At 35.1% G+C, this 27,526-nt stretch overlaps 1 protein-coding gene across 1 annotated transcript in view; it reads right to left on the bottom strand.

The window, feature by feature from the left end:
- Positions 1–373: 373 nt before the first annotated feature.
- Positions 374–27,526, bottom strand: part of PIK3C2A (phosphatidylinositol-4-phosphate 3-kinase catalytic subunit type 2 alpha) — a 48,338-nt gene continuing 21,185 nt past the window's right edge. The window contains exons 9-32 of the mRNA XM_070933586.1: positions 26,883–26,925; positions 26,586–26,799; positions 26,383–26,505; positions 25,419–25,586; positions 24,805–24,919; positions 22,900–23,042; positions 20,260–20,448; positions 19,736–19,829; positions 18,458–18,552; positions 17,137–17,317; positions 16,400–16,504; positions 14,915–15,007; positions 13,516–13,645; positions 12,594–12,730; positions 11,902–12,071; positions 10,986–11,142; positions 10,662–10,771; positions 8,858–9,065; positions 7,860–7,984; positions 6,193–6,310; positions 6,014–6,095; positions 5,571–5,680; positions 4,233–4,358; positions 374–3,433 (exon numbers count right to left, since the gene is read on the bottom strand). Of these exons, the coding sequence (XP_070789687.1) occupies positions 3,251–3,433; positions 4,233–4,358; positions 5,571–5,680; positions 6,014–6,095; positions 6,193–6,310; positions 7,860–7,984; positions 8,858–9,065; positions 10,662–10,771; positions 10,986–11,142; positions 11,902–12,071; positions 12,594–12,730; positions 13,516–13,645; positions 14,915–15,007; positions 16,400–16,504; positions 17,137–17,317; positions 18,458–18,552; positions 19,736–19,829; positions 20,260–20,448; positions 22,900–23,042; positions 24,805–24,919; positions 25,419–25,586; positions 26,383–26,505; positions 26,586–26,799; positions 26,883–26,925 (3,219 nt within the window). The 3' untranslated portion in view covers positions 374–3,250. The remainder of the gene's footprint in view (positions 3,434–4,232; positions 4,359–5,570; positions 5,681–6,013; positions 6,096–6,192; positions 6,311–7,859; positions 7,985–8,857; positions 9,066–10,661; positions 10,772–10,985; positions 11,143–11,901; positions 12,072–12,593; positions 12,731–13,515; positions 13,646–14,914; positions 15,008–16,399; positions 16,505–17,136; positions 17,318–18,457; positions 18,553–19,735; positions 19,830–20,259; positions 20,449–22,899; positions 23,043–24,804; positions 24,920–25,418; positions 25,587–26,382; positions 26,506–26,585; positions 26,800–26,882; positions 26,926–27,526) is intronic.

Here is a 27,526-nt window from a genome sequence, read left to right as displayed (position 1 = left end):
AGTTACTGGAAACAAAGATGATATAGTAGGCTGGCATATTTTCCTTTATCTTTCCATTTAGTGTTTCTTAGGTGAAACCACATTGGACATTCAGTGATTGCCAGTAATTCTTGAAATGATTTAATCTTGTCCAAGTACATGGGATTTCACTTATAATATATACTGTATTCCTGAATAGTACTAGGATTAACAGGCCTACAGATCAGAGATTTAGGTGTAAGAAAAGAACAAAGAGACAACATAAAGATATAGTTAATATTTGAAGCAACTTTCTTAAAATGCTCAGTGGAATAGATTTGACTGAAACGTTTGCACTTATGTTTCTTGATTCACACATACAAATTAGTGAATTTGGAAAAAAAGAGACACAATGTTTTTTTTTTATTAAATAGTATTTAATGTAATTGTAGGACAGTTATGGAGTCACATTTAACCCAAATATTTTGGGTTTAGGCTTAGATAGAAATAATGTACATCTTTATTAGCTCTCAGTGTAATATAGCTAAAGTATTTGGTTCTTACAGAGAAAGAGACAATTAAAGGCAAACATCCACATTTACTTCTAATGCATTTTATTATTTATAAACCTTTGCCAAATTGTTAATCACAGTACTAAGAATACCAAACAGAGAATATTAAATTCCTATAGATTGTGAGAATGGTGTAATTTTTTCCCCATATGTGGAAGCTTTAAACTTTAGCCCACTGATAAAGGTTACCCATTAAATCCATATTACACAGTGAACAATATTTTGCAGATTTTAGAAATATTTCTTCAGTTTAAAAGCTAATTGTATCCTGGAAAAAGCAATCAAATTTAAGGCAAGATAGTAACATTTCTGGATCATTTTAAAAAATAGAGAAATACCAGAGATCTCCCATGCTTTTTATATATATGTATATAGGTCATAAAAAGGCAGTATAAAAATTTTCAGTGCAAAGTCACAACTAATTATTTAGTACAGAAAATATGGAGGTTGCTTTTCTTATAGCAAGATGTTTTCCTCAAAATGTTGAAGTAAATGTGCAAACGTAAATTGACTTCTAGCTGCAGTCCACATTTGGTGCATAGAATTTAATTTCATTCACAAAGTATAAAAATGCCATGAGACCACACTTTAAAAACATGGATTAGTAAAGTGTTACATCTGGTTGTGATTATCTCCTTACCCTTTTGTATGTCAGTTTAAATATCTGAATTATTTTTTTAAAAAAAGGAACAGTTTTGTTTGTGTATCACACAAATACAAATAATTTGAAAGAGATGCAAAATTAATGTTGTTCCTTTATATGTTTAATGATAACTGAAAAACACTTTTATAAGAATGTACCTGAAGAACTTTATCCATTGTGGAGTTATTTTGAGAAATAGTGATGGTGGGCAAAGGCACAGGATGCACTAGTGGCAAATTCTACCATAAGGTGCAGCATATATTCTAACCAACATCCAAGAACTGCAGCTGCAAACCACCATCACTAAAGGTTTTCTTTAAATCTCTAGATTTGTGCTGTGATACACTGTGCTGTAGTTACAGACTGCAAAAAAGCAGTATATATTGCTTTACAGTTAATCTAATGCAACGTTTCACAAAAACAGTAGCCTACTTCCCTGTGTTTATATGACTTGTGGTTTTGTTGATGGAATGGAATACATCTCAAAAAGCATCAAGTGAGCAGGAAATACAATCTAGTTAGTTTATAGCTTACAACTTACATATTTAACATATTATAATTAATAAACTCTTCTAAAAATGTTAAGTATCTTCTATTAATCACAATGCAGTTTTAACATAGAAGAATCCCAAATTTTACAGTCGATTATGAACATTTCAGCACCTCAGGTTAACAGCTATTTAATATCATACTTTCATTTAATTGCCTGCAATAGATTGTCACACAGTCTATACTATAATTAATTCATTATGGGTTTTTTTTTTTTAATTTAGCAGTCTGTATCTTTAGTCTAAAGTATTTGGGTTTCAATACTAACCATTTTGGGGAATGTTAATAAAATTCCTACAAGAGCTTTAAAAAAAAAAAAGGTATTAGTAAATTGCAATTATACCCAGCTTTTTCCAATTGTTACAAACTAGCTGGATACAAATTAAAGAAATAAATTTAAAACAATCAACCATACCTCATACCCAGCATCTTTTATTAACTTTACTAATGGCAAATTAATTTTCATTGAAATAAAATGCTTTGTGGATTATTCCCTTACTACTCATGAAAAAAATGTTAGCTTTAAGGGTCACTGTGTCAACTTCACTATTCAATAGCTAGTGCAACTTATACTAGTTATTTCTATAGTATGCATATTTTTTAATTCAGATGAGATTAATAGAAATTGTGCTTTATGGGACTTCTACTTTGTAATCCAAAATCATTGCTCTATATAGCCCACCTAAAAGAAATGCAGTGCTTTGTAGCAAACCATGGTGTAAAATCAATTGCATCTGCATTCATACAGTACTTTAGTTCATAAACCTGATAAGATTTTTTTAATGAATTTGACCTAAAGTGGACCTAAATTGAAAGGGGAAATAAAGAATTTTTATAGTGAACCACATAAGCATTTTTAGCAAGTTTAACTTTTAGCACTGGAAAATGTTTTGAATATTAGAAATGAGGTATAAGCAGCAAAATAAGGCACCTTTGTTTATAATTTAATTTCAATTATTGGCACTCATTCTAATATTGGCCTCTAAGAAACTTTGTGAGTCATAAGTCTAAATGCTATACTGAATTTCTATCCTTCTATTTGGGCTTCCCTTTTAAGAGACTGAAAAACAATTTTGTCATGATCATATTTTTAAACTGTGCTGCTGTATATGCTGAGAACAGAATTATAAAATCTTTATAATTATAAATTATAAAGAGCAGAATTATAAAGTTTGCAGTATATCAAAAGGCAAATAATTCAAATGGGATTGAAATGAATTCAGGATAACCCCCTCATATTGAATTTGAAACATTTCTTCATATTCAGAACTGCATTTATAAGAAGTATTACATTTATACAATTCATATACATCAATGCTTAGATATTATTGCAGTTAAAAGCATAAAGCAGATGACTTGCCAGAAGTCTTGTGTAAAGTTTTGCTAAGGCTGGTCCAACTATAATCCACCAATTTGCAGTGTTTCAAGCTAAAGTGTATGGATTATCTTCAAGTAGAGAAAAAGTGATCATATACAAATGGAGTTAGGATTATTTAGTTCATATCTTCAGCTCTGCAAGTTGTCAGGTTCATAAGTATGGTGCAGCAGCAAGCCTGTACCAGTTCACAGTCTCCTTGCTTAAGTTAAAATCCTTTAAAGAAAGAGTGATACCACCCAGGAAAAAGTTTTCACGCAGAGATTCAGCACTGAGTACACTTAGCTGAAGTTCCCTTTGCTTGAGTGTGTCTTTGCTGTATCCACTGTACACAAGCTATTAAAAAAAAACACTAATTCAGAAGTGATGCAAGACAAGGAAGTTTACAAAATATCAGTAAAGTTTAGGGTATAGTGATAGCAATCCCAACAGTCCCTGTTGCCATCATTAACCAAACCCCATTAATAGCAGCTGAGGAATCACCCCAATTCAAGCTATTCCCGGCTTGGTCCCTCCCAGCCCTGAGCCTTAGTAAAGTGAGGCCTCCTCTTGAACTCCCCCAATCCACCTATCTTGTTCCCACATGCCACTACTGTACTGGCCAGGGTCTACTTGTGCTGTCTTCTTTAAAAAAAGGAAATTGCGCCAAAGAAGGCACTAGCTGCCTTGGCATGAAAGAAGGACCCTTCCAACCAGAGCCTTTTTCCATAAAAGAAGGTCCTGGCTGATGCACGAGCAGAAATCTTAGGAAGCACTAGTGCAAAAGAAGGCACACAAAGAAGCCCCTGACTGGTAGTGTAGTGGCACGTGGTGTGGTGGACATGGTGGGCCGGACTGGGCAGCAGGGGTAGATGGTAGGAGTTGGGTAGGCAGGCAGCCAAAAGGCAGTCATAAACATGGATGAGTCCTAGTATGTTCAAATTTTGTTCACCTGATTGTGGGGGCGCTGCAATAGCTAGAACTTCAAGGATCAGTCATAAGTTCCTTCATTTAGCACCATTGTAATTTCAGTCACTGAATGGATGTGTGTTAAATGAAGATTACCTATATTCCTATTGTTTATTTATCCCTCAATGGATGGTTTCTACATTACTTTTGTTTTGCTTTGAAAAACTATCCAACTATTTCAACTTACCATTTCATTGAATGTTGGATTTCTAGTTTTCCGTGATATTTTGGTTTTCCGTTTAGAAGTTTTATGCATGTCTGGAAGCAAATATGTCTTTACATATGGGTTAGGATCTGCACCATCATCAGTAATCTAACAAAAAGAACACACTTTTTTAAAAAAAAGTAAAAACAAGGACAATCATATTTGAAGAGAGCAAGGGGAGTACTTAATGTCTACATTTAATTACATGTCATCAAGCCTTAGCAATCACATAGACAGGTTTCTCCAGGATGACTGCAATAATTTACAATCCCTTTAAAAAAAAAAGGATAAAAGGATAAAAGCTCCAAATCACTTAGGACCAATGGTGGGATTCAACTAATTTAACAACCGGTTCTCTGCCCTAATGATTTTTTCCAAAAACCAGTTCACCAAACTGCTCAGAAATTTAACAACCGGTTCTCCTGAAGTGGTGCGAACTGGCTGAACCCCACCACTGCTTAGGACCAAACTTTTACCAGATGTTATAAATATGGTGATGATGCTTATGGGACAATTATATCTTAATTTTATAATGGCATGGGATCAGGCTACTTGGGGGTTGTCCTCTCCCTGAGAGTACTCTATATCTAGATACAGGGTATCTGAAATAATGCTATCTAGTAAGATTTAGGAAGTATGTCTTTTCTTTGGCTGCCGATACCTTATACAATTTGGCAGGTCCTTCTTAACCATCTGGAAGGCCATGACAATCTGGCTTTTTACCCAGGTGCTGGAATAGTGTGGTACAGCGTATATAGAGTACCCTGAGCTGTTGATTGTGGCATCGGATTTTTAATTTTTGTTCCATGCTTTTAATGGTTTTTACAGTTGTATTGTTGTTGTGAAATGCCCAGAGTGGCCTTACAAATCTTTTAAATAAATATAAATAAATAAATTGTATTATTGTTTATTGCTTTGTTGCTATTATTTTGTACAATATATTAGGGTTCCTTAAGAATTGAGGTACATGACCCCAAGGCCCTGGGGCTGCATGTTGTCCCTGAAAGTTTTGATTCACTTCTCCAAAGTTGTACCAATTGTTATTTTTAATATGATAGAAGTGTTAAATACCTGACTGGAGAGTAATAATATTAATTATATTTAATTTTAATGAAATAGAAGTAATGATTTTGCTATGTTTAATTTGTGATTTTATTATTCTATTGCCTCACTATTTTGTGGAATATAGTCCTCATATTACTTGAGCCTGATTTCCTCAGCCCCCAGAAAGATATGCATCTTGGTTTTGGAAAACAATCTCATAATTCATAAATAAAGCATACTGTAATTATTTAAATGTAAACACATTTATATACTTACCAAATCTTTAATGTGCATCACCATGATAAACAGAGTCTTATTTCTATAGGAGATGGACAACTTAACTTCTCCTCCTACTTTGCCTGAGGTAGGACTTGAAGGGCCTACATCTAAAAACAAACAAACAAACATTTCATTTTGACTTGGGCCAGTCACTCTCAATCATTACACTTTATGTAGTACACTTTATGTAATAATTCTTCCAGAAATTACCAAACTGCCCCAAAATGTGATGGTCTGAGAGAATGTTCAAAATATATCCAAGGGAAACTGAATGTTCCATAGTTCTCCAGAATGTTCCATTCTTAGTTTTAGTGATTTAACACAATTTGCACCGTATATCTTTGTATTCTGTGTGAACTCCACATGGCAGAGACTTCAGAGTTCACTGAAATAATTGTGCTACTCAGGATACTAATTAAACTGTACAACTATATTCTTACCTGTACACTTAGTTATTCCATCAATTCCTTCAGCTTTTTCATCACGAGGTAAGGGATGGAAGAAAGTATAAACAAGATCGCACTAGGTTGGGAAAGATAAAATTTCAATAAGAACTATCTGTCATACAGACTATATATAAAATCATTTAAATATTTTGCAGGCTACTGTCAAGAATTACCTCCGATACATCTGTTGAGGCATTCATTAAACTTTGTATGTAGCTATTTAGCTCTACTTTCCTCTTGGCTGCTACATCCTTTACGTGAGTTCTTCCTAGAACCATCTTACTAGGAAAGCTACAATAACAGAGGTAAATAGTTACTTCATTTTTATTGATGCAAAAAAAGTAAAAGCAATCATATAGACTAGGGCAGTGATGGCTAACCTTTTTGCTGTCACGTGCCAAAGGCGGGGGGAGCGCGGGGGGATTGCGTACACATGTGACCATTCCCATAATTCAATGCCTGCCCGTGCCCCCCCCGCATACATGCGCAACACCCCCCCCCCGCTTTTGGCACGCAATGGCAAAAAGGTTACTGGTGGGCCTGGCGGGCCTGTTTTTCGCCCTCCCCAGGCTCCAGAGGCTTTCTTGGAGCCTGGGGAGGGCAAAAATGGCCTCCCCCCCCGGAGGCTGGAAACGGCCCGTTTCCCAACTTCTGGTGGGCCCGGAAGGCCCGAAAATCAACTGAGCTGACCTAGGGCAACGCTCACGTGCCCACAATATGGCTCCAGAAATGAAGAAAGAATGTAAACAACTAGAGTAATTGTAATTGAGAAGAAGGATAAGGCGTAAAGTGATGTTATTTAAATATAAAATTGAAAATGATAAAAAATGATAGAAAGAAAATAATATGGCAGAAGTTGAAATAAGAAGAGATGGAGAAAAATGATAAATGAAAAGTGATAAAGGATACACAAAAGAGATAAATATTGGAAAGAACCGGGAAGATTAAGATATATTATAATGATGATTTTGATTACGTATAAGATTTATAAGATGTGACCTGGTCAACACTCTGTTCATAAAATATGTATGATGAAAGGAAATTTTTAAAATAAAACTTGTCTAAAACAAAAGATATGGCTCCGTGTGTCACCTGTGGCATGCGTGCCATGTGTCTAGGCAATACAAAGCATTAAAGCATTACTTCATGAAGTATTGCTCCATGAAGCATCGAAGGAATTACTTTTTCTGGCTGGTTCAGCACAGATGTCTTCTCATGCATTTATACATTATATACTTTCATTTTTGGCAATCAGTTAAGTGTTTCCAGTATATGTAGATCTATTTTACTTTATTTTTATTTTATTTTTTTATGCCATCCATCTCCCCTAAAAGGTGACTGAAATGGGAAATACAAATGGGAAAATCTCAAGAGTATCCTAGATGCAGCCTCTCCCTCACCTGTTTGTGGGAAGCCAGCAGGGAATGTCGAAGATCATGATCATGTGATTACAGCTCACTGATATGTCCCAACTGCAATGGGCACCAAGCGCCCAGACTGCAGATATGTGACCACAGGGATACCGCGATGGCCAAGACTCTGAGAACCGCCCCTAAGTCCCCCTTGTTTAACACCATTGTAAACTGAACAGTTGCTGAACAAGTAGTCCTAACCTGAGCACTACATGTATTGTTGAAATGTTCAGGGCTTCATGTAGGTCCAGCTTATATATAAACAGAGTAAATGAAGAAGTAACCCCAAAACAGGGTGTGCTTTTCTCACTCACTTCATTAAGAAAATACTCCAATGTGCAATGTGGTAATCTCTTAAACATCTAAATAGGTAAGTTTTAGACATGTAAAAAAAAAGAAATCCCCCAAAACAAAATTCTGACACATACCCTGGTAATTTCCAAAGAGGAAATAGGATCCCAAGTTTGTTGTGTAATTCCTGAAACTCATCAAATGTGCGAAAAATGAATGTGGGTTCAGTTTTCCCCTCTCTCAAAACGATGACCACATAGATCTGCCAAAGAAAAAAGCAAATATTTCACTGACTATTAAAAAGTTTTAACTTCTGTAATCCTGTATTATAATATTTCCAAAACTTGTGCTCTGCAGATGTAGTAAGATTTCAGCTCCCAAAATTGCGGGTCAGGGAGGGGCGGCAGACATGAAAAGGCCACACCCTTATATTTATTTCTAATCATTCCATGAAAAAAAGCAATGCCAGTAGCAAGGTTCTCAACCTTTACTTTGCCTTGAGTCATGGTTTACAAACCAGGAATGAGTTGACGTATCATGGCAATATCATAGCCTTGAAATGCTTGCTTTGAATACAATTATTTCAATACTTAGTGTTGCAACCATTAATATTTTTTCCACTCCAACCTCGCAACTGAGTTATCAAACCCCACTGAAACAGAACCATTCTGAAGGGGGAAATAGGTGTGGGGGGAGATGTAGTCTGTAATGCTTCTGCGGTCCTGAGAGAGCTGCCAACCACCCAAATTTTGAACATGTGACTATGGGGGTGCTACAACAGCTATAATTTCAAGGACCAGGTGTAAATAGCATCTTTTTAGCACTGCTGTAACTCTGAATAATTGTTGAACAAAATGGTCATTATCTGAGGACTTCGAGTACAAAATCCCTAAACTTCCTTAGTCATTTCCAAGACTTAAATATCATTAATTTATGGAACATCTGTTAAAGCAGATATTCCTTTAGTGATATTACTGCATTCAATATAGTTTGACTCATAGATGGACAAGTTGCACTCCAACGTCAGAATCTGAAATTCCTGCTATAATGGGATACATGTGAAAATATGCTGGTTAAAGCAAATGAAGGAAGCTACGGAAATCATGCTGAATCAAAATATAATTCATAAACTTACATAATATTTATCTGGGTTGTATCTCTTGTGGTAGGTAAAAACAGATGCTTCTTTGATACGTCCATCTTGTTTGAGTGAGTATGTTTTGGGTGAAAAAGATAGGATTGGCTCATCATTAGAAGGCAGCCCTGAGAAACGCAGTTGAGCAAGGTTGTGAATAAAAAAGTTGAACTTCGTAGCAACACTTCCCAAACTTGATTCAATTAGCCTACAAATAAACAAAGAATATTAATTTCATATATTACAAGTGTGTCAATATCTATTAAAGTTTCTTACAACTTTAATTGCAATAAGAATATGAAGGATTACTTCACAGTTGAAATTCTTAGTACAGTACTCGACCTCTCGACTGCTTTGGAACTTGTCAAATTTGGTACTTGATGCATTTTGATGAGAAAATGTTGTCCCAGTACTCGTTGTTTGTTTGGTACTCAATACACAAGTAAACTTGTTGCTGTTGGTTGCCTTGGGACTCAGTACATTAGACCTTATGGAAAAATTTGTTTGGTATTCATCACACCTCCCAGAACCAACTAACGATGAGTATTTAGGTACCATTGTATATTAATCATAGTGGAAAAATTTAAAATTAATATTCCTGATATAAAACAGAGAAAGATGATGGTACAGCTATTAGCTTTACTATTGCTGAACCCAAGGGACTATGTATATGTAGAATAATTCCGAAGTTTCCTTTTTGGAAATGCAAATTCCACAAATATATTACAAACTTCCATTGCTAAATTCTGGCAGTCCCAATTGCCACTGTAAGGCAAATCCTCCATGGTTGCAGCATCCCAAAGTCTTATGATCATCTTTGGGAGCTCCTGCTGGCTTCCCTATTGACTTTGCTTGCCAGAATCCATCAGTGAAGGTTGCAAATGGTAATCATGTGACTGCAGGACATTGTGATGTAATAATTGCAAGCCAATCAAGCATCTAAATTGTGACCATGGGACTGCAGGGATGCTGCAATTGCTGCAACTATGAAAACCTATCCCAAGTCCCCCTCATTCAGTGCCATGGTAACTTTGAATGGTCACTGAATGAGTGTAGATTAAATGAAGATTACCTGCATACCCTTTCATTAGCAAAAATGATTTACATTAACATTTTGCTTGTCTATTTATAGAATTTATAAACTGCCTTGTGACTTTGAAATCTCAGCAGTGTACATCAATTTAAAACCCAAACAATCAGAACTCCACCAATATAAAAACAAAATAAAAACAAAACCATTACAGAGGCTGAATACAAGACACTCTCTCCCCCAACAGAACAAATTGAATTACTGTCTTGCCCAGTGCATAGAAGAATCTGGTTTTCATGGCTCCATGAAAGGCTAATAGGTCAGGATCACCTGCATCTCTGGAAAAGTTAACTCTAAAGGGCAGACTTAGCAACCAAGTAGGCACTTTTAAAAGGCCCATCAGTTGACCCTTCTTGAAAAAAAGGCACTTGGCGCATGCCCACCCTATACATCCTCTTGCAATGGGCACCACTAACTAGAGATAGGCAAATAACACAGCCTTGTGCAATGAAGTGCTTTATTGTTGTCATAGCACCTTGAATTGTACCCAGAAACCTACTTAGAGCCAGTGAAGCTCATGGGCAAAATAAGAAAGGGGACATTTCCTTATCTCTTTAGTCCTCTATGCACCCAAATGTGCAAATCAGGTGTTAATTTGCACAAAGATAAGGACAAACAGGTAGAATCTTTCTTTCTGGAAGTTAACTGAGCCTCTAACCTTAGCTGCAAGCAATAGGCACAAGAAACAAGATTTTAAAATTATTTGTGCAGTACCTTGTAAAGAAAATGGTAGCCTCAGCATCAGTAGTTTGGGACTGAAGAGCATCTTGGACATATTTGAGATCTTGAACTCCAGTAAATTCTGGCAAGCCAGAAGACATCATCTGTAAAATGAGCAGATGCAGTAACTTTTTCAGTAAGAAAATGTACAATACTTGTACATAAACAAGCATTTATTTTTAAAAAAAAAAACTTTCCAGATTTACACATGCTATTCAGAACTTTAAATTGAAATTAAGTATGAACATAGTTGTATTCTTTGTTTTAAAACACAGCCTATTTTGTTGTTAACATGAGTGACATATAGACATATATTACCAGTGACAGCAGATTAAGGAAAAGGTTGGCTTGTTTTCTGATTAGATTATAAGCTTGGCAGCAGAGATCAACAAACAGCTGGAAACGAATTGTGGGCTTTTCTCCACCATTGATAACATAAGCCATATCTGATGTCAGCACAAAAGGAGCCCGATCCCTTTCAAAGAACAGAAAAATAAAAATTTGTTTTTAAATACTGCATCCTGCATGTAGCCATGCATAACATTTTTTAAAATTGAGAAACTCTAAAACTGAGGTAAAATGTATAACTGAGGTATTTTGCAAAGGTAAAAATACAACTTGTTTTTGCACACATATGAAAATCAACAGCAAATACAAGTCAATCTCAATGAACAAATTTTAAAAAGATGTTTCCAAAAAACATGTGAATTATTTGATACCTCAGATGTTGGAATTTCATCATGTTCTAAAACAATATTTGACTAAAGATAGTTCACGAAAAACCTATACGCTGCCCCAGTTCAGGGAATTTGTGAAGCAAGACAAAAATATTTGCTTATTCAAACTGTTGGTAGGAAGCACTGCTGTACATGTGTATCATTGTTACTTAGCATATCTGGCTTTTATGGTTTAATACTTTTGATTCCCAATTGAGCAAAGATGCTTCAGAAATAAAGCTCCCATTTTAATACAAAGCATCAATATTGTAGAACAAAATTTAAGAAAACTATAAAAACAGTGGTTGACATTATGGAAACACCTAATTCGTTTACCAGCTTTATGAAAATATTTCATAACAGAAAAATCAAACTTGACACCTTCAATGTGGTAGGAACAAGAGTTAACATAACATGACAAAAGTTACAGCCATTATGTTTTTCTAGATGGTGCATTATAATTGCCATGTTTTCAAATTACAGCAGTGGAACATTTTAATTTCCTCATAGTTTCATACCTCTTAAAGCTTCCAAACATCTGAGCATGGCCCAAGAATTTTCCAAAATCAATATGAAACATATGTCCTGTACTTCGAAGCATTATGTTATCATTGTGGCGATCGCAGATACCTAGGACATAGGTAGCCACACAACATCCAGCACAGGAATAGATGAAATTTTCAGAAGCCTAAAATAGACAAAATTAAACATATTTTCATTATAAAATTTGAATAAAAGCACCTTGTTTAATATTCAGAGATCAGCAGCAATAGCAGAAACATTTTGAAGAACAATATAATATAGAATGTTTCAAAATTATGATTAAACATCAGTTCTTTGGGAAAAAAATCATTAACCAGATAATATAATTACTTGACTTTTAAATCCTATAGTTCAGATGGATGAAAAATAGAAAATCTTAGGAGCTAGTTTTCCATGCAAGTGGAGAGGCAAAGTTTTAAAATCATCTGTCTGTGATTTACCAAGCATTGAGCATGTCATTTAAATGCGAGATTACTATTACTTCCAGCTGTCTCAAAGATGTAACTTGGAATTGTCAAGCCAGTGACCTACTTAAGGTGGTACTGTTCTGTATTTAATTATTAAATATGACATGTGAATGAGTTCCAGATAGAGTTAGCTCACAACAGATAACATACAACTATTATCATTCTCATAAGTTCCTATTTGGAAATCGTAAATAATTTACCTTTTCATATTCTTCTTCTGTAGAGTTGTATTTTCTTAGCCATTCTGCAAGAGGCTTATCTTTAAAGGATCCTGTCACTCCATACTCCACTTGAATTTTCCTAAGAGTATCTGACGCTGGAACAAGTTCTACCATTCCTTTAAATCAATCAGCAAAAGTTAATGTGTATTTTAAAAAATCTATAATACATATTACTATGTATTACATAAAAATATTTAACTTAAAACCTTTTAATAAGTTTTTAAATCGAAATGGCTTGCCAAGATAGATTATTATATTATTCTTTGCATTTAAAATACAAACTACATTGTAAAATAAACATTGTAAAATAATTCAACAATTCAATTTAAAGATTGTTACTGTACAAAAACTTGACAAATTCTCTTTTATTCTTAAATCAACTATAAAATGGAACAATGTTTCCTTTAAGTTGGTTACTTTATAGACTTTAGTTTTCCTCGAAATAGCATGTAAGTATTTTATGACTGTGATCGTATGAGACATTTTTTTAAATTTCCAAGTTTACAGTCTGGGATTCCACATGGTCTCCCTTTCAAATCCTATGTTTTTGGAAGTCAGCCATCAGTTAGCTGCTGCCACCTGCTGTAGACAAATTAACTTAATATTTAACATGGAGAAATAAAAAAAGTAAACATTCTTCAACATTCTGTATACTAGCAGCAGACTTCTTACAGTGTTCTAGAATAGCAGATGGATTTTGCAAATATATTAGGCAGTTCAATTAATGCCGATTTTTTTTATGGCTATTGTATTGTATGGCTGCTTAGCAAATATGTGGCATCTGAGAAAACAGGCTTCACAATAATGGTATTGGGTATTCCTGCCAGAAATTGTAATAGTAGCCAGACAAAGCTTTAACATTGCACGTAAGATAATACAAGACAAGAAATTAAACCTCTACCTCTATCTTTCCCAGTTGCAAGGCACTTGAACATAACCATCCTCAAATCCAGTCCTTCCTGTAACCAGATCTTATCCATGATTTTTATCATTTGCAAAGCTAACATATCCTGGCGTAGATCTTCTCCAACCTAAGAAAAAACAAAAGTCGCAAATGAGAGAAAGGAACGTTATCAGGACAGGCTCAAAAAGGGTCAGTTCTGCCTATTTTATTATACGTTAACACAATAGCAGAAACTGATCTGGGATATTTAATTTAGTGTTTCTTTTCTAGTATCAGTTGTCCAGGTCTTAACAGAATAGGACAAGGTGAGCAATTTGCAATCTGCAGACTATATGTCTCAGGAAATTCATTTACTTTTTTCATCAAAGTCTGCTAATACCTTATTTCTCTACACTTTATAATAAGAATGAGTGCTGTGGCCCAGTGCAAGCATGGGTTAGCAAATGTATTTGTGTGTTTTTGTGTGTGGAAGCAGTACTACTCCTCGAGAGAAAAAGTGGTGGGAGTAAAAGCAATCTACAGGAATAACTTTACTATTAGTTCTGCTTTTGTGAAGCCAGCAGGAAAGGTTGCAAATGGCAATTGTAATGCTATGGGATGCTGCAATTTCCCAAGTGTAAATGAATTGTCAAGGACCTGAATCACAAGCTCCTGGGGGTGCTGGTATGGCATAATCCCGAGAACTGATCATAAGTTACTTGTTCAGTGCTATCATAATTGAACAGTCACTGAATAACCAGCTGTAAATCCAGGACTACTTATACTGCAAAACAATTCATTTGAAAATTATCATACTGAGAAACTCAAGTTTCATTTATGAAACAATATTTAGTATAAACTAGAGAAAGCATGAATGAAAATATGTCATAGGTAAAGAACATATATCTGAAATGCTTCTTATAACCAAGGCAGACAGCATGCTGATCCTATGAAATGACTAGGTAAAGTCTGCTCCCTCCAGAGCGGTCTGTTTTGTTTTATAATTATCATTAATGTGGCAATTTTCCATCGATCCATGAGTATTGCTCTATTCAAAAGGAATATCCTATTTTTCCAATATTGTAAAATACATGCAAAAAGGTATCCAATACAAAATTTAGTGGCAGATAAGGGCAAAAATTCATTGCAAAACAAGTTTTAATAGAATAGTACCTTACTGGCAGAAATTTTTTTAAACCTCTTATATATTCTAAAAGGAAACCATTATTCTTAGAGAAAAAGACGATTTTAGAAATGCTTGAACGTTCATTTAACATGTGCAAATTCTCCCTAAAAATGCTTAAAACATCCAGAGGGCTCTTTATGACCATAAAAAATCAAAACGTTTTCCCCCATGGAATTAATACTACTTCTAGCACTGGAGGGGAAATGTCTGTAATTCAAACAAAAAACGTACCTTAAACATTACATTAATTTCTTCTCCCAAAGGATCTGCATTCACCAAAGCAATTTTAAGAGGAACCGCATTAGAACTGAAATAGGAACATGCCTGCCAAAAGGGAAAAAACATGGTACATATTATATAAACCAAAAGATTAAAAATATAAATGATAAATGTTCTAAGTTTGGTTTTGCTCAATTTCTATGATGATGATGATGATGACAATAATAATAATAATAATAATAATAATAATAATAATAATAATAATACCATTACCATTAAATTAGAATGTATACAATTACAAAATGGTAATACTAAAGAGGCCCAGACAATTCTTAAATAGTGGTATTCCAAACATGTAAGTACTTTATATTAAAACAAATGGATTAATTAAACTTACTACCAGTAGTAATATACTAGCTATTCCCTCAAGTGGAAACAACATCAAAAACAAGGAACTCTGTCACCAGGGCCAGTTTAGAAGTCTTTAAATAGAGGAGAATCCTGATTCCTCAGAATTAAACAGGGACATTTTAAGGGCAGTTTTAAAAACTTAGAAGTTCATACTAAATGTGGTTTATCCTGTAATCTTTTTACTTAGAGAAGTTTCATAAAGATAGTACAAACCTAGCTTGTTGCAACGAGTTGAGAAATTTAAAAAATCAGGTTGCACGAATTGGCAAAAGTTTGCTAGGAGAAGTAAGCAAACAATAAATATGTGGGGGAGGGAGGGAAGAGGATATAGGAAGCAAAGCTAGGAAAAAGCTTAGAAAGGGAGAACCTGAGGAGATAAAGAGAATAAGAAACAAAGTTTTAAATAAGGAAGACAGAATGGCTACTTGTGAGTAAGGGAGAGGTAAAAATAAAAATGCAGTTGCTTTTTTTCCTGCAGCCCTTTGCCCAGCTGGGATTCTACTTCCTGCAACTAACAAGAATGACACAGCTTGGTGAGTATATTCAGGAATACATTCAGGAGTAATGACTGGCAATTCCAACACTGAGGAAAGACAGAGGCGGCCAATTTCATCAAGGAGGAAATTACTCAGTGATGTGTCCAGTGACATGGCTGGGAGAGAGCTTTAAGAGGGGAAAAGAAATATGGACTGAACCTGACCTGAGAAGGAATGATCACAAGAAGTGAGATATATTGTTATATGAGACTTTTGAAGAAACAGATGTTGCTGTGAGCATTTTGCAAGGTTGGAAACAAAATTGGTTTATTTAAAAAGGCTTTGAGCCTTTTGAAATGTACTATACCTTTATGAAGACTGTTCTGTCTAGTGTAGTTTATAGTTATTCTTACACAGTAGTCAAAACTAGAGGCCAGAATTCTGTGGTTATATGTATTTTATGTCCTCACTTCCCCTGAGCAGTTTGCAGATCACAAAATAGAGAACATTAATATCCTAACATTTACAAACCCAAAAGGTAAGTAGGCAGAAATGGGAAAGGATGAGAGGAATATAGAGGAACCAATAATTATCGTCACACAGCTCATACCTTCACATTCAATTCTTTAGCTACTAGACTGGGGCTGAGGGGCAAGCGGCATTTGTTTTTCAAGAAAAAAGACTGGACACGTTCCATTCCACTTTGCAGAACCATCTGTTAATAACCAATTCAAGGTTAAACTTAATTAAATCAAATTTGCAGAATGTTTTCATTATGAATAAAGCATTAAGTTACATCAGTGTTCTTTTATAACATAATCTGGTGTGGGAAGCAGCAGCGGTGTATTTTGGGGGCTTATACATTTTAGTCCATATTACAAGGCTCAGAATTTTGTTAAAGGGATGAAAAAGTAACCTAACAACCTCACTGTGGCTGATTTTACATATGAAATATGACTGTATCATTAGTTTCAGTTTCAGTTTATTTAAATTTATATACCGCCCTACTCCTGAAGGACTCAGGGCGGTGAACAGCCAAGATAAAACACATACAATATATAATTTAAAAAACAATTTAAAACGTATTAAATAAATTTGGCTCATACTAATTAAAATACCCCTGTTTTTAAAAACAAATTTAAAATTAAACAATTAAAAAGAGTTAAGCCAGCCCAGCTTGTTGAAATAAACAAGTCTTGAGGGTGCGGTGGAAGGTGCGTAAATCCGGGATCCTCCGTATCTCCGGGGGGAGTTCGTTCCAAAGGCAGGTGCCCCCACAGAGAAGGAATTAATAAATGTAACTGTGCTTTCATTCACATTTACACCTAACTTGATCACTTCACCAACCTGTCTGGCTGATCCACTCGTCTGCTTGACTTTTTCTGCAACCATTCCTAAGATCTGCACAAGTCTTGACTGCCTTTCCAGCTCTTCTCTCAGACTTTTGCCACAGATGGAAAGGAAGGCACCAAGGATATGCTCATACCTTATTCCATGTTTGGTATCATGCAAGGTATCCTTTAGTAACCTAAAATATTACATAACATTAGATTGGGTTTCCTTTACACATGCTTATTTGAGCCATATTTTGTACAAGTGTTCAAGGCAGGGTATAAAACATGTCCCCCTTTTATTTGTTTCCACAACAGCAACCCTATGAGGTAGGTTCAGCTGAGGAAGATAACAACTGGCCCAAAGTCACCCAGCAAATGTCTGTGGCTGATGTGAGACTGGAAGCTGGATCTGCTCTCCCCTAATCTAACACCTTCATCACTAGAGCACACCGGGCCTCTGTAATAAATTGGATTTAAAGTACCTCATGCTCAACTGACTGGTTGATCTATGACCCCGAGAGTGGAAGAAGAAAAAGGACTGATATAATCTTTGATTTAGTAAGCCTCAATGAATGTAGCTGTCACATTTAGAAGACATGAGTATTCTCCATGTGCACATACACCAAGTAGGGACATATGTAAAGTATTTTCCTTTGCATCCAACCTCAGATCTGCCTTAACTGGAGATGCTCAACACTTCATACTCCTTACCTTGTTATTGGTCAGCACACATAGCAGATTGCATTCTGACTTTGATTTTTTTTCTATTATCCAGGAAATGGTCTTAGAGTGATTTTTTTGTTGTTTAAAATAAGTAATATGTATGTACATAAAAATAAAACAAAGTAAATGTCCAGATTCAAGAGAAGATTTATACTATGGATCAACAAAGAATGTGTGGAGAGAAGACCGAATGTGTGGATCTGAAACCGTTGTTTTATTTTCATTAATTTATACTGCACCTTCCACTGCATTTACAATATTATATTTATGTAGTTAAAATCAGTTAAATGGGGTTTTTTTGTCCCTAGGTAAAGCATAATGTTGCTTAAGGCACAAACATGTTATCTGAATTCAGTTTTAGAGAGAGACTAATGCAAGATGCGGTAATAATGCTTTGGAACAGAAGAAAGCAATCCAGAACTTCAGGAAAAAATACAATAGCTTTTTCAGAATACCTAATTAATTTCTATCAGCAACAGCATTACATTTTTTCTGGCCTATAAAGATTTACGAATATTCCTCATTTTTAAAGTTCTTACGTCAGTTTTTTACTTGTTCTTTAAATATAAACATTGCTGAAAGATGATGAAAAAGAATATAAATCTTCTTACCAATATAGGTAGTGTGCTATTCGAATATTTCCTAATGCTCGGGCCAAGAGGAATCTGACTAAAGAGTTGTCCAGATACGTTTCATATTTTAATGCCTAAACATACACAAAAGATAAGTTTTATACAAAGTTATAGTCTAGATTTAAAGACAACTTAGCATAAGTTGTTTTCAACATCAACAGTTTTCCAATTAAATGAGCTTCCCAAAATTATGTTCCTTAAAATATGAAACTATTCAGCACTGTTTAAGCTTACCATTCAGACTCAACCAATCAATCAATTTATCTATTTATTCCATTCTGTCTGCCTATGTCCCTAGGAAGCATAGTCCATCTAAAAGAGTTGGATGTATATTTCAAATCCCTTTCTTTTGCATCTCCTTATCAATTCACATATCAGAAGGTCTCTTCAAATTTTTGGATCTTTTTTTACTCACAGCCTTTGTATAACTATTACCTTATTAAATAAACAAAATATAAAACTATTTTTATAGGGAGCATTTTCAAAATGGTTCTGAAGCTAAATGATAAACAGTAACAAAAATATGTCAGCAGCATTGAAATGGCATTGTTATTATTATTTTTATAAATAACTGGAGTACAGTCAAGATTGTAACATAATATAAACCATCTCTTATCCTTATTAATGAAGAAACCTTTGAGATGAAAAAGGAAACATTAAGATCTTAAATGATAATCCTAACATTGTATTACAGAATGTTACAACAGATCTATTACCACCACCACCCCAAATCAATGAAATGAGAACACCATTTCGCAAGGTGTCAAGTCAACAACAAAATCCCATTAAGATTCAGAGATAATCTATTGCAAAATCTGAGGACTGCATGAGACTTTGGTCATTTCCTTTCCTTTTTGATTATTTAATTCTGAGGTTTTACAGACACCATCTGCCTTAATATCTTGATGCTGACCATAATCTACCCTCTTTTACTAGACTCAATAGAAACAGATGCAAATAAATTTCACCCAGGTTGTTTAACTTTAGAGTGTCAAATATGCAACAGAAATTGCATGGAAATAACTGGGGAACAGAACAGGATACAGTTAAATAGAAGAAGAAGAGTGGTTTGTTTTATGCTGTAAATGCTATTGTTCAATTAAAATGGCATTTTATATTATATTTCATTTATTGGACTTAATACCAAAATTCCTAATGTTACTTCCATAAATTAACTGTAGTTTCTGATTAATGTCTGTGCAGTTACAAATGCCATGTTTTCCCTTTTCAGTATGTTTAATGTGGTATTCTTCTGACCTGAACAAACTGGGGAAGAATGTCAGCAAGTTCATCATCATTTATTGCCTCAATCCACTGTACAGCCTTTGTTCTTACTTCTTGATCTGCAAAACTACAAACCAGAAGATCAGTTGAAATCATACTTGATTTAAGTTTGGCAAGAATACACGTTCCAAGGATATTTGGGAAACTTTTAGTGGGGAACATTAGAAATAAAGTTTTAGCCTATACAAAAAGGTTTTATACATTAAATTTACTTAAATCAAATACTTAACCTTAAATTCTGATGTAGCTATATGTAACAAATGTTAACATGTTACAGTTTCAGCCTAGCAAATAACCCAGTTTAGAACTGTAAGATATACAAGATAATTGGTGGTTTATCAACAACATCCACATGGCAAAATGCTATGAAACCATATAATGTGGATTTTACTTACAGAGGCTGTTTACTTAGAAATAATCTAGAAATGCTTAATAGCTCATAATCTATAATATTTTAAAAAACATATTAGATTCTGAAATAAATGTAGCTAACTTACTTTGCGTTCAGCAATTCTAATGCGGTTAGTGGAGGTAAAGGAGGCCACTGTTGAAGTAGCAAATATATTTCAGGAAGATTGGTCAAATCCCAGTTTGGAGCACTAGCCAATATCTTGGGCAGGCTGCCTGCATGTGTGTAACAATAATGCCGCTTGTCCCATAAAAATGCCTTATCTTTCCTAGATAATCTATAAAAGGTAATTTCAAACATATTTATTAATTCATTACATTGCCATTATAGTCACTAATACTTAGAAACCATAAAAAACAAATCCTGGGTTTAACTATTCTTTCTGAGGCAAAACCAATCCAAATATTAATGTTATTATTATAACTACAATGAATTTCATCATCATTCATCCCGCTCTCCTTTCATTTATTCCATTAGATCTTCGAAACATGATGTTCAAATATGCAGAAAAGATTAAAAGAGGAACTGAAAACTTCAAGTGGTATCGTGACTCATGTTTTAGTAACTTCTTTACAAAAGAAATGCTGGATCAACTTGATGCTATGAAACTCTTATGAATTAGCCTGGTAATGGGTACCAAGCATTTTGATCAGGTTAAAGCTATTTTAATTGAACTGTACATTGGCTACTGGAGGAAACCTTGCATTCATAAGCAATTTTGAATATAAAGGCAACCTTATCCATTCCTTTCTTTTCCATGTTTCATCTGCAGCATTATTTTTGACTTCCCAAACTCATCAGCTTCCTCAGTTCTTTCTCTGTCAAAAGGAAATTCTCAGGCTCTCACACCAATAGAAGGTAAAAACTTGAGACTTTAAAATACTGTACTGTGCTGTACTAAGATAGTTGATTTTGGGGCATAATTGAGCCTGATCATAAAGTGGGTCATCAGGTGACCAACCTAATTCTACAACCTTTTCTTTTTGGTGGCCTAAACACAAATGCTGTGGTTATAAAGCAAATGTTGCAGTTGTTAAGAAAACCCGATCAATAGTCCGTGTACTCTGCTTTTTTCTTAAAGTGTAAGCCAACCATCTGCCCGGTTTATTGGCATTACAAAAAGTATTATGCTTCGCATATTGTAAATTTGTTGCAACTTGTTCCGCCATAAGCATTTGAAATTGGTCTTTCAGAAGTTTTATAACACCATGTATTCTTTCATCTGTTGGGTTTTTAATAAGTAGCTGTTCTTTGTTCTTTATTTCTATTTCCAATTCAAGTCTTCTCTTTTGTCGATTCATTTTGTGTTTAGAATTCATGTAGATAAGCACCCCTCTCATATATGCTTTGCTCGCATCCCACACAATTTCGATTGGGGTACTTATGAATGGGAATGGAAAAAGTGGATAGATTATGTTCAGAACAAATATCAAACTAGGAAGTACCAAATAGCTTTTAATTGAAAATGATATTTTAAGATAGAAATATTTCAGTGTAATGAAGATGAAAAATTTACAAGGAGGAGGGAGGGGTTCAAGTTTTATATAAGTTTTATATCAAGGTTTTTTTTTTACCTGATATAAGTATATTGTGTGGAAGTCCGGGGGGAGGGGAGGGTTAGGGAGGGTTAGGGAGGTTGGGAAGTTTGGGGTGGGTAGAGGGGGGGGAAAACGGGTGAAAATGTAATTGTAAAACTTTTGCAATTAAAAAAAAAAAAAGAAAACCCGATGTCTGCTGTTTTTTGCTGGAAACTGGAAGTAAATACCAGTTTCCAGCAAAACCATTATAAACTGTGGTCATGTGACTGCGGAATGCTGCAAACGGCTGTAAATGTGGGCTGGCTGCCAACTGCCCATAATGCAGTCTTATGTCTGTGGGGTGAGAGGGTAAGCGTGGTCACCATACCAGGTCATACGTTTTTGGGAGGTTCATCTTAACTTTCAACAGTTGCTAAGCAACTGGTCGTAAGTCAAGGACAATCTTTTAACCTTTGATTAAAAGTCAATAGTCTGAGTATACTTCAAATTTTTATAAATGCCTTTTTTTAAAAAAATATTGTTATATTCAAGATTTCAATTACTCAACGTTCACTTCGGAGTAACAGTTGGACCAGTGGTGAAATATAAAATTTGTTACTACCGGTTCTGTGGATGTGGCTTGGGGGGGGGGTTAATGTGAGTGGGTGGGTGTGGCCAACTTTTTTTTTTACTTTTAAAAGCATTTTTTCTACAACCTCTTCAGCCAAAGAGGTCTTTTAAAAAAAGCTTTTAAAAGGCTCTGACGGTCAGGCAACTCAGCTGGGATCATCAGAGCCTTTTAAAAGCATTTTTTCTACAACCTCTGATGATCCCAGCTGAGCTTCGCGATCATCAGAGGGTTTTTTTTTTTTTTTTACTTTTAAAAACATTTTTTTGGCCAAAGAAAAAATACTTTTAAAAGTTAAAAAAAAAGCCTCTGATGATCGCGTGGCTCAGCTGGGCATGGGGGGGGGCAGGGATTTTTGCTACCGGTTCTCCGGGTGATCCGGTCCGAACCGGGAGCATTTCACCCCTCAGTTGCACTATATTTTGAAAAGAAATAAATGATGCACCCTGGTCATATGTAGTTCTCAATATTCTCTAGAATCTTGTCAAAAATTGTTATATACACAGCAGAAATAAATACTGGGGAATGATCATATCTAATCTGTATATGGAATGTTAGATTTGAAGTAACCAAGAGAACATACCCATATGTACCCTCTTTGGAAATAATGGAAAGAAGACGCTCCCTTGACTCTTTTTCCAATGTGTCTATAGAATTACATGTTGAATTGTTTGCAGCCTGAGGAATTTTGTATATAATGTCAAATGGTAAAGAAGGGAAGTCAACCTGAAATGTTAAAATAATAAATCAACACAGTTTTCCCCACTTAAATTTCAATCTCTTTCACCTTGTTTATTTTCCTTCCCTATTGTCTACATACTATTAAAAACTGATTCCTGCAATCTTTAACTGGGCGAAACAGTGAACCATAGGCCAAAACATTTTGAATAAAGGTACTTCAAACGGGCTAACTTATAGAATGCATCCAAAAACTGGGGCCCATGACTGCCATGGCAAATTTTATAGAACATTTTATGACATAAACATTAACATAAAACAATTTATGACATAATACAAAACGTCATAAAACATTTCTTGTACTGTTTGACTGCGCTATATAGTTCAATATGGGCTAAACAGTTTATGACATAATACAAAATGTCATAAAATGTTTCCTAGGCTGATGTTAGTCTATACCATACAGTTCAGCAAGGGTTATTTTCATCCCAGCTCTCTGGCTGTTAAAGGCATTGGCAGAATCTGGTAAGGAAATATCTCTAAAATAATGGTCCAACAGAGCACCGTTAGATACACAGTAAAGTACATCATAGGAAAATAATATCTGAAAGACATTTATAGTACCTGAAAGCTTGTCGCATATAATGAATACAGTAGATGTACTGTATATGACCATGATGGCGAACCACGGAGCCATATCTGTGGGCACGCAAGCATTGCCCTAGCTCAGCTCCAGCGCGCATGCGTGCACCAACCAGCTGATTTTCAGGCCTTCCGGGCCCACCAAAGTCAGGAAACGGGCAGTTTCCAGCCTTCGGAGGGCCTCAGGGGCGGAGGGTGAGGAAAGCCTTTTTTGCCCATCACAGGCTCCAAGAAAGCCTCTGGAACCTGGGGAGGGCGAAAAAACGGGCCTACTGGGCCCACAGGTAACATTTTAGCCGTTGCGTGCCAAAAGTGGAGGGAGCACAGTGGGGTCGTGCGCACATGCGGGGGGGCAGGGGGCATTGAATTATGGGTGTGAGCACATGCACGCAGCCCCCCCGCGTTCCCCCCACTTTTGGCACGCAACAGCAAAAACGTTAGCCCTCACTGATATACGAGGTAGGTATTGATGGTAAAAACTCAAGAGCTTGCTATTTTGTTTACCATAGCAAATTGATACAATTTAAAAATGCAAAGAACAATAAATTAATATTCACAATTGCTCATAAGTTTAGTTTACTGCAACATTATTCTCCTGGGGCTTTGTGTCTGAACACTGCTTTTCTCACAAGTGGACAGAAAGCTGCAGTTTCCGAATCATTTGTTTGTGACAGTGGTGAAATCTAAAATTTGTTACTACCGGTTCTGTGGACGTGGCTTGGTGTGTGTGTGTGGGGGGGGGGTAATGTGACTGGGTGGGCATGGCCATGTTTCGGCAGAGAGGCATTCAGGATTGAAATGTAATATGTTTAGGAATATGGAAATGATTCTAATTTATCTCATTAACTCTGCAATCAGTTTTGAAATAAAATTACTTAAAAATTTCAGATACGAACCTTTATAAATGTCTACTCTCAAGTGCAAAATTACTATTCTATGTTCAAATTGGCCTATTTGAGCATCCTGGAAACTTCAAAATGCTTGAAATAGCTTGTTGAATAATCCTAGTAAAATAAAACAATTTTATTCTCATATACTATTTTGTGGATGATTTGAAAAACCAAATAGAAATGGGACCTATTTCTATTGGGAAACAGAGCATATTACATTTCACCACTATAAATAGAATATAAATGCTTTTTTTAAAACATTGAGGAAACAGTATTACCTGCAACATTATCCTTTCCATTAGATTTCCCTTTTTAGGGGCTACTCCAGAGACAGTATTTAAGTTTTGAGGAGGTATCCAAAGATGTAAAAGTTTTGTCCCACATGTTAACATTCTAAAAGCATAGAATATATAATTTAATTTTATGACCACATTTCAAGAGACAATACATTTTAGGAAAAAAAAATCACCTCAGGAATGCCACTAATACCTCATGTATAATTGTGATCTACAGAAACTCCTGTGCATTAAATCTGAATATAGTTTAATAACATCCTACAATCTCTTTTGGCTGGCTCATATCAGTTTGTGAGAAGTAATCCTTACATTTTCAGGAATTTTGTAAATTGATTGAGAGCAGAGCAGAGCAGAGCAGAGCTGCATGCCTAGTGCACTGATAAGCTATGTTGGTAACCTGCAGCACAGCAGCACAATGGATCTAGCAGATCCAGTGGTTAAGAATTTATTACCATATCACTACTTGAAGCTGACCTATTTTATACATTGAACATAACATATTTTTCTTCAGTAAAGCTTTTAAATACTCCTCTGTACAGCAAAATTAAGATTAAAGAAGCTTCTCTAGCATTTTACTGTTTGCTTCAAATACTTACCGTTCAAAGTCAAAGAGCGGTAAAGAAATCTGACCCAACATCTCTGGGCCTTTTCTCTGTTTATTTGAATCCGGTGAATTACCACCATTTTGATTTAAAATACCAAAAAGAGTAAGGCATAGGATGGACTCTAATGGCAACTGAGAAATTTGGATGGGAAAAATTATTCTGGAAAATAATAGAAGTGGTTTGTTAGATAATTATTGATTACATTTTAGAAAAAGAATTAGTTAATATGTTGAATTCCTGCCAAATCTCATTGTTATCTCATGTCATTTGAAACCATGAAAATAATTTCATCAATATCTAAAAAACATATTACACATAATTGACATAAGATTTTTATGCTAATAATGGCTAGTTAAAATATATTTTTTCTTAAAATGGTTGGTTCCACACATAAGATATAGAACGGATCATCTGGTTTCGAACCAACTCGATTTGAGAACCTAGCCAACAAGTTTTATATTTGCTATATTTGACAAATTTATTAATTCTACAAATGGTTCCTTCTAATTCCTAGGCTTATGCAAAACAATCAATGAGTGTTAAATACTGTATATTCCTTGAATAACCTGTAGACACTCAAAAACCCAATATGATTGCTCAGAGGCTTTCAGAGGTCTTCTGGTATGCTATTATAAGCAGATTTTTTTTGCCATGTAGTGCAAACCCCAGAGACATTAAGAAGGCCTTGAAGCAGCCATATTGAGGTTTTGAATAGCTATGTGTAATGAGTCGGATTCCACTGTTGTCTTCCTCAGACACAGACATGAGTAACAGAACAATGAGCACTTCTCCCAGTCACTCCCTAGCCTATACTTTTGAATTATGTTGAAAGATCTTTTTATAGCTGACAAAATTAATGGGATTTTTGAAAATTAATTAACAGTTTAAAGGAGTGTGACAGACGTTACATAAAGAAATACTTTTATGAGTCTGTAAACTAAAAAAAGACACTTACAATTCATCCCATTTAATCAAATAGAAGAACTTCTTGTATGTGCCAACCTTCTTGGACTGGACTGGTTTGAAGAGATCTTTTCCATTATGGGTCAAAGAGCAAACCAGATAATATTTTTCATAACTAAAAACAGAGCAAAATGCAGTCAATAAAAATGAACGTTAACATTCAGGGTAAAGGTACAGTTTAGTGTAAATACTCACACTGAAACCCAATTATTGGGAATTCCATGAGCCGCAAATATGGTGAACTGGAGATGCTCTGTGGCAGTCCATGCTTCTTTAGTGCTTTTCGTAGTCCTTGGAGTGCTTAATGAAGGACTGTGGTATGAGTTCAAGTAGAGTTGAAGAAGAGCATGCATTGCAGAGGTCAGTTGATCTACGCTCATTTGAAGAGGATTTTCAGATTGGGAAGAACCTAGATAATTGTTTTTTTAATGTTAAGGTAATGATCAGAATGCCCTTTAAAAGATTGAACACAGGTATTTAATTTGTACTTACCATTTGGATTCTTGCTATTGTCATCAGACGATATTATAGATCCCTGTCCAGTGAGATATGAAAAAAGTTATCAATCTCTCCAAATTGGAAAAAAAACCTTTGTTGAATTGTTATTAATATTTCTGCTTATTACTTAGATATTAATGCCACAAGATCTTTTGTACTCCTTATTTGTACTACAAGTAGTCCTCAACTTATGACAATTGAGCCCAAAATTTGTTAAGTGAGACATTTGTTAAATAAGCTTTGCCCCATTTTATGATCTTTGTCAAAGTTGTTAAGTGAATCAGTGCAGTTGATAAATTAGTAACCTGGTTGTTAAGTGAATTGGGTTTTCCCATTGACTTTGCTCGTCAGAAGGTTATACAAGGTGATCATATAACCTTCAAACACAGCAACGGTCATAAGTATGAACCAGGTGTCAAGCATCTGAATTTTGATCATATGATCACGGGGATGCTTCAAAGGTCGTAACTGAAGAACAGTCATGTCACTTTTTTCAGTGCCATTGTAACTTTGAACGGTCACTAAATGAACTGTTGTAAGTCAAGGACTACCTGTATAGAAGCAAAAAGTGGCTTGAATCAGGTGATGCTCATACCATCACCACTGCAAAGTTTGTCTGTCAGCAATCAGAATAAAAA

This window comes from Pituophis catenifer, unplaced genomic scaffold (assembly GCF_029215685.1).
Source record: "Pituophis catenifer annectens isolate HBS135680 unplaced genomic scaffold, rPitCat1.0.hap2 SCAF_1, whole genome shotgun sequence".
Taxonomy (NCBI): domain Eukaryota; kingdom Metazoa; phylum Chordata; class Lepidosauria; order Squamata; family Colubridae; genus Pituophis; species Pituophis catenifer.
Note: the sequence above shows the minus strand (reverse complement) of the source record. Positions and strands in the feature narration are given on the sequence as shown.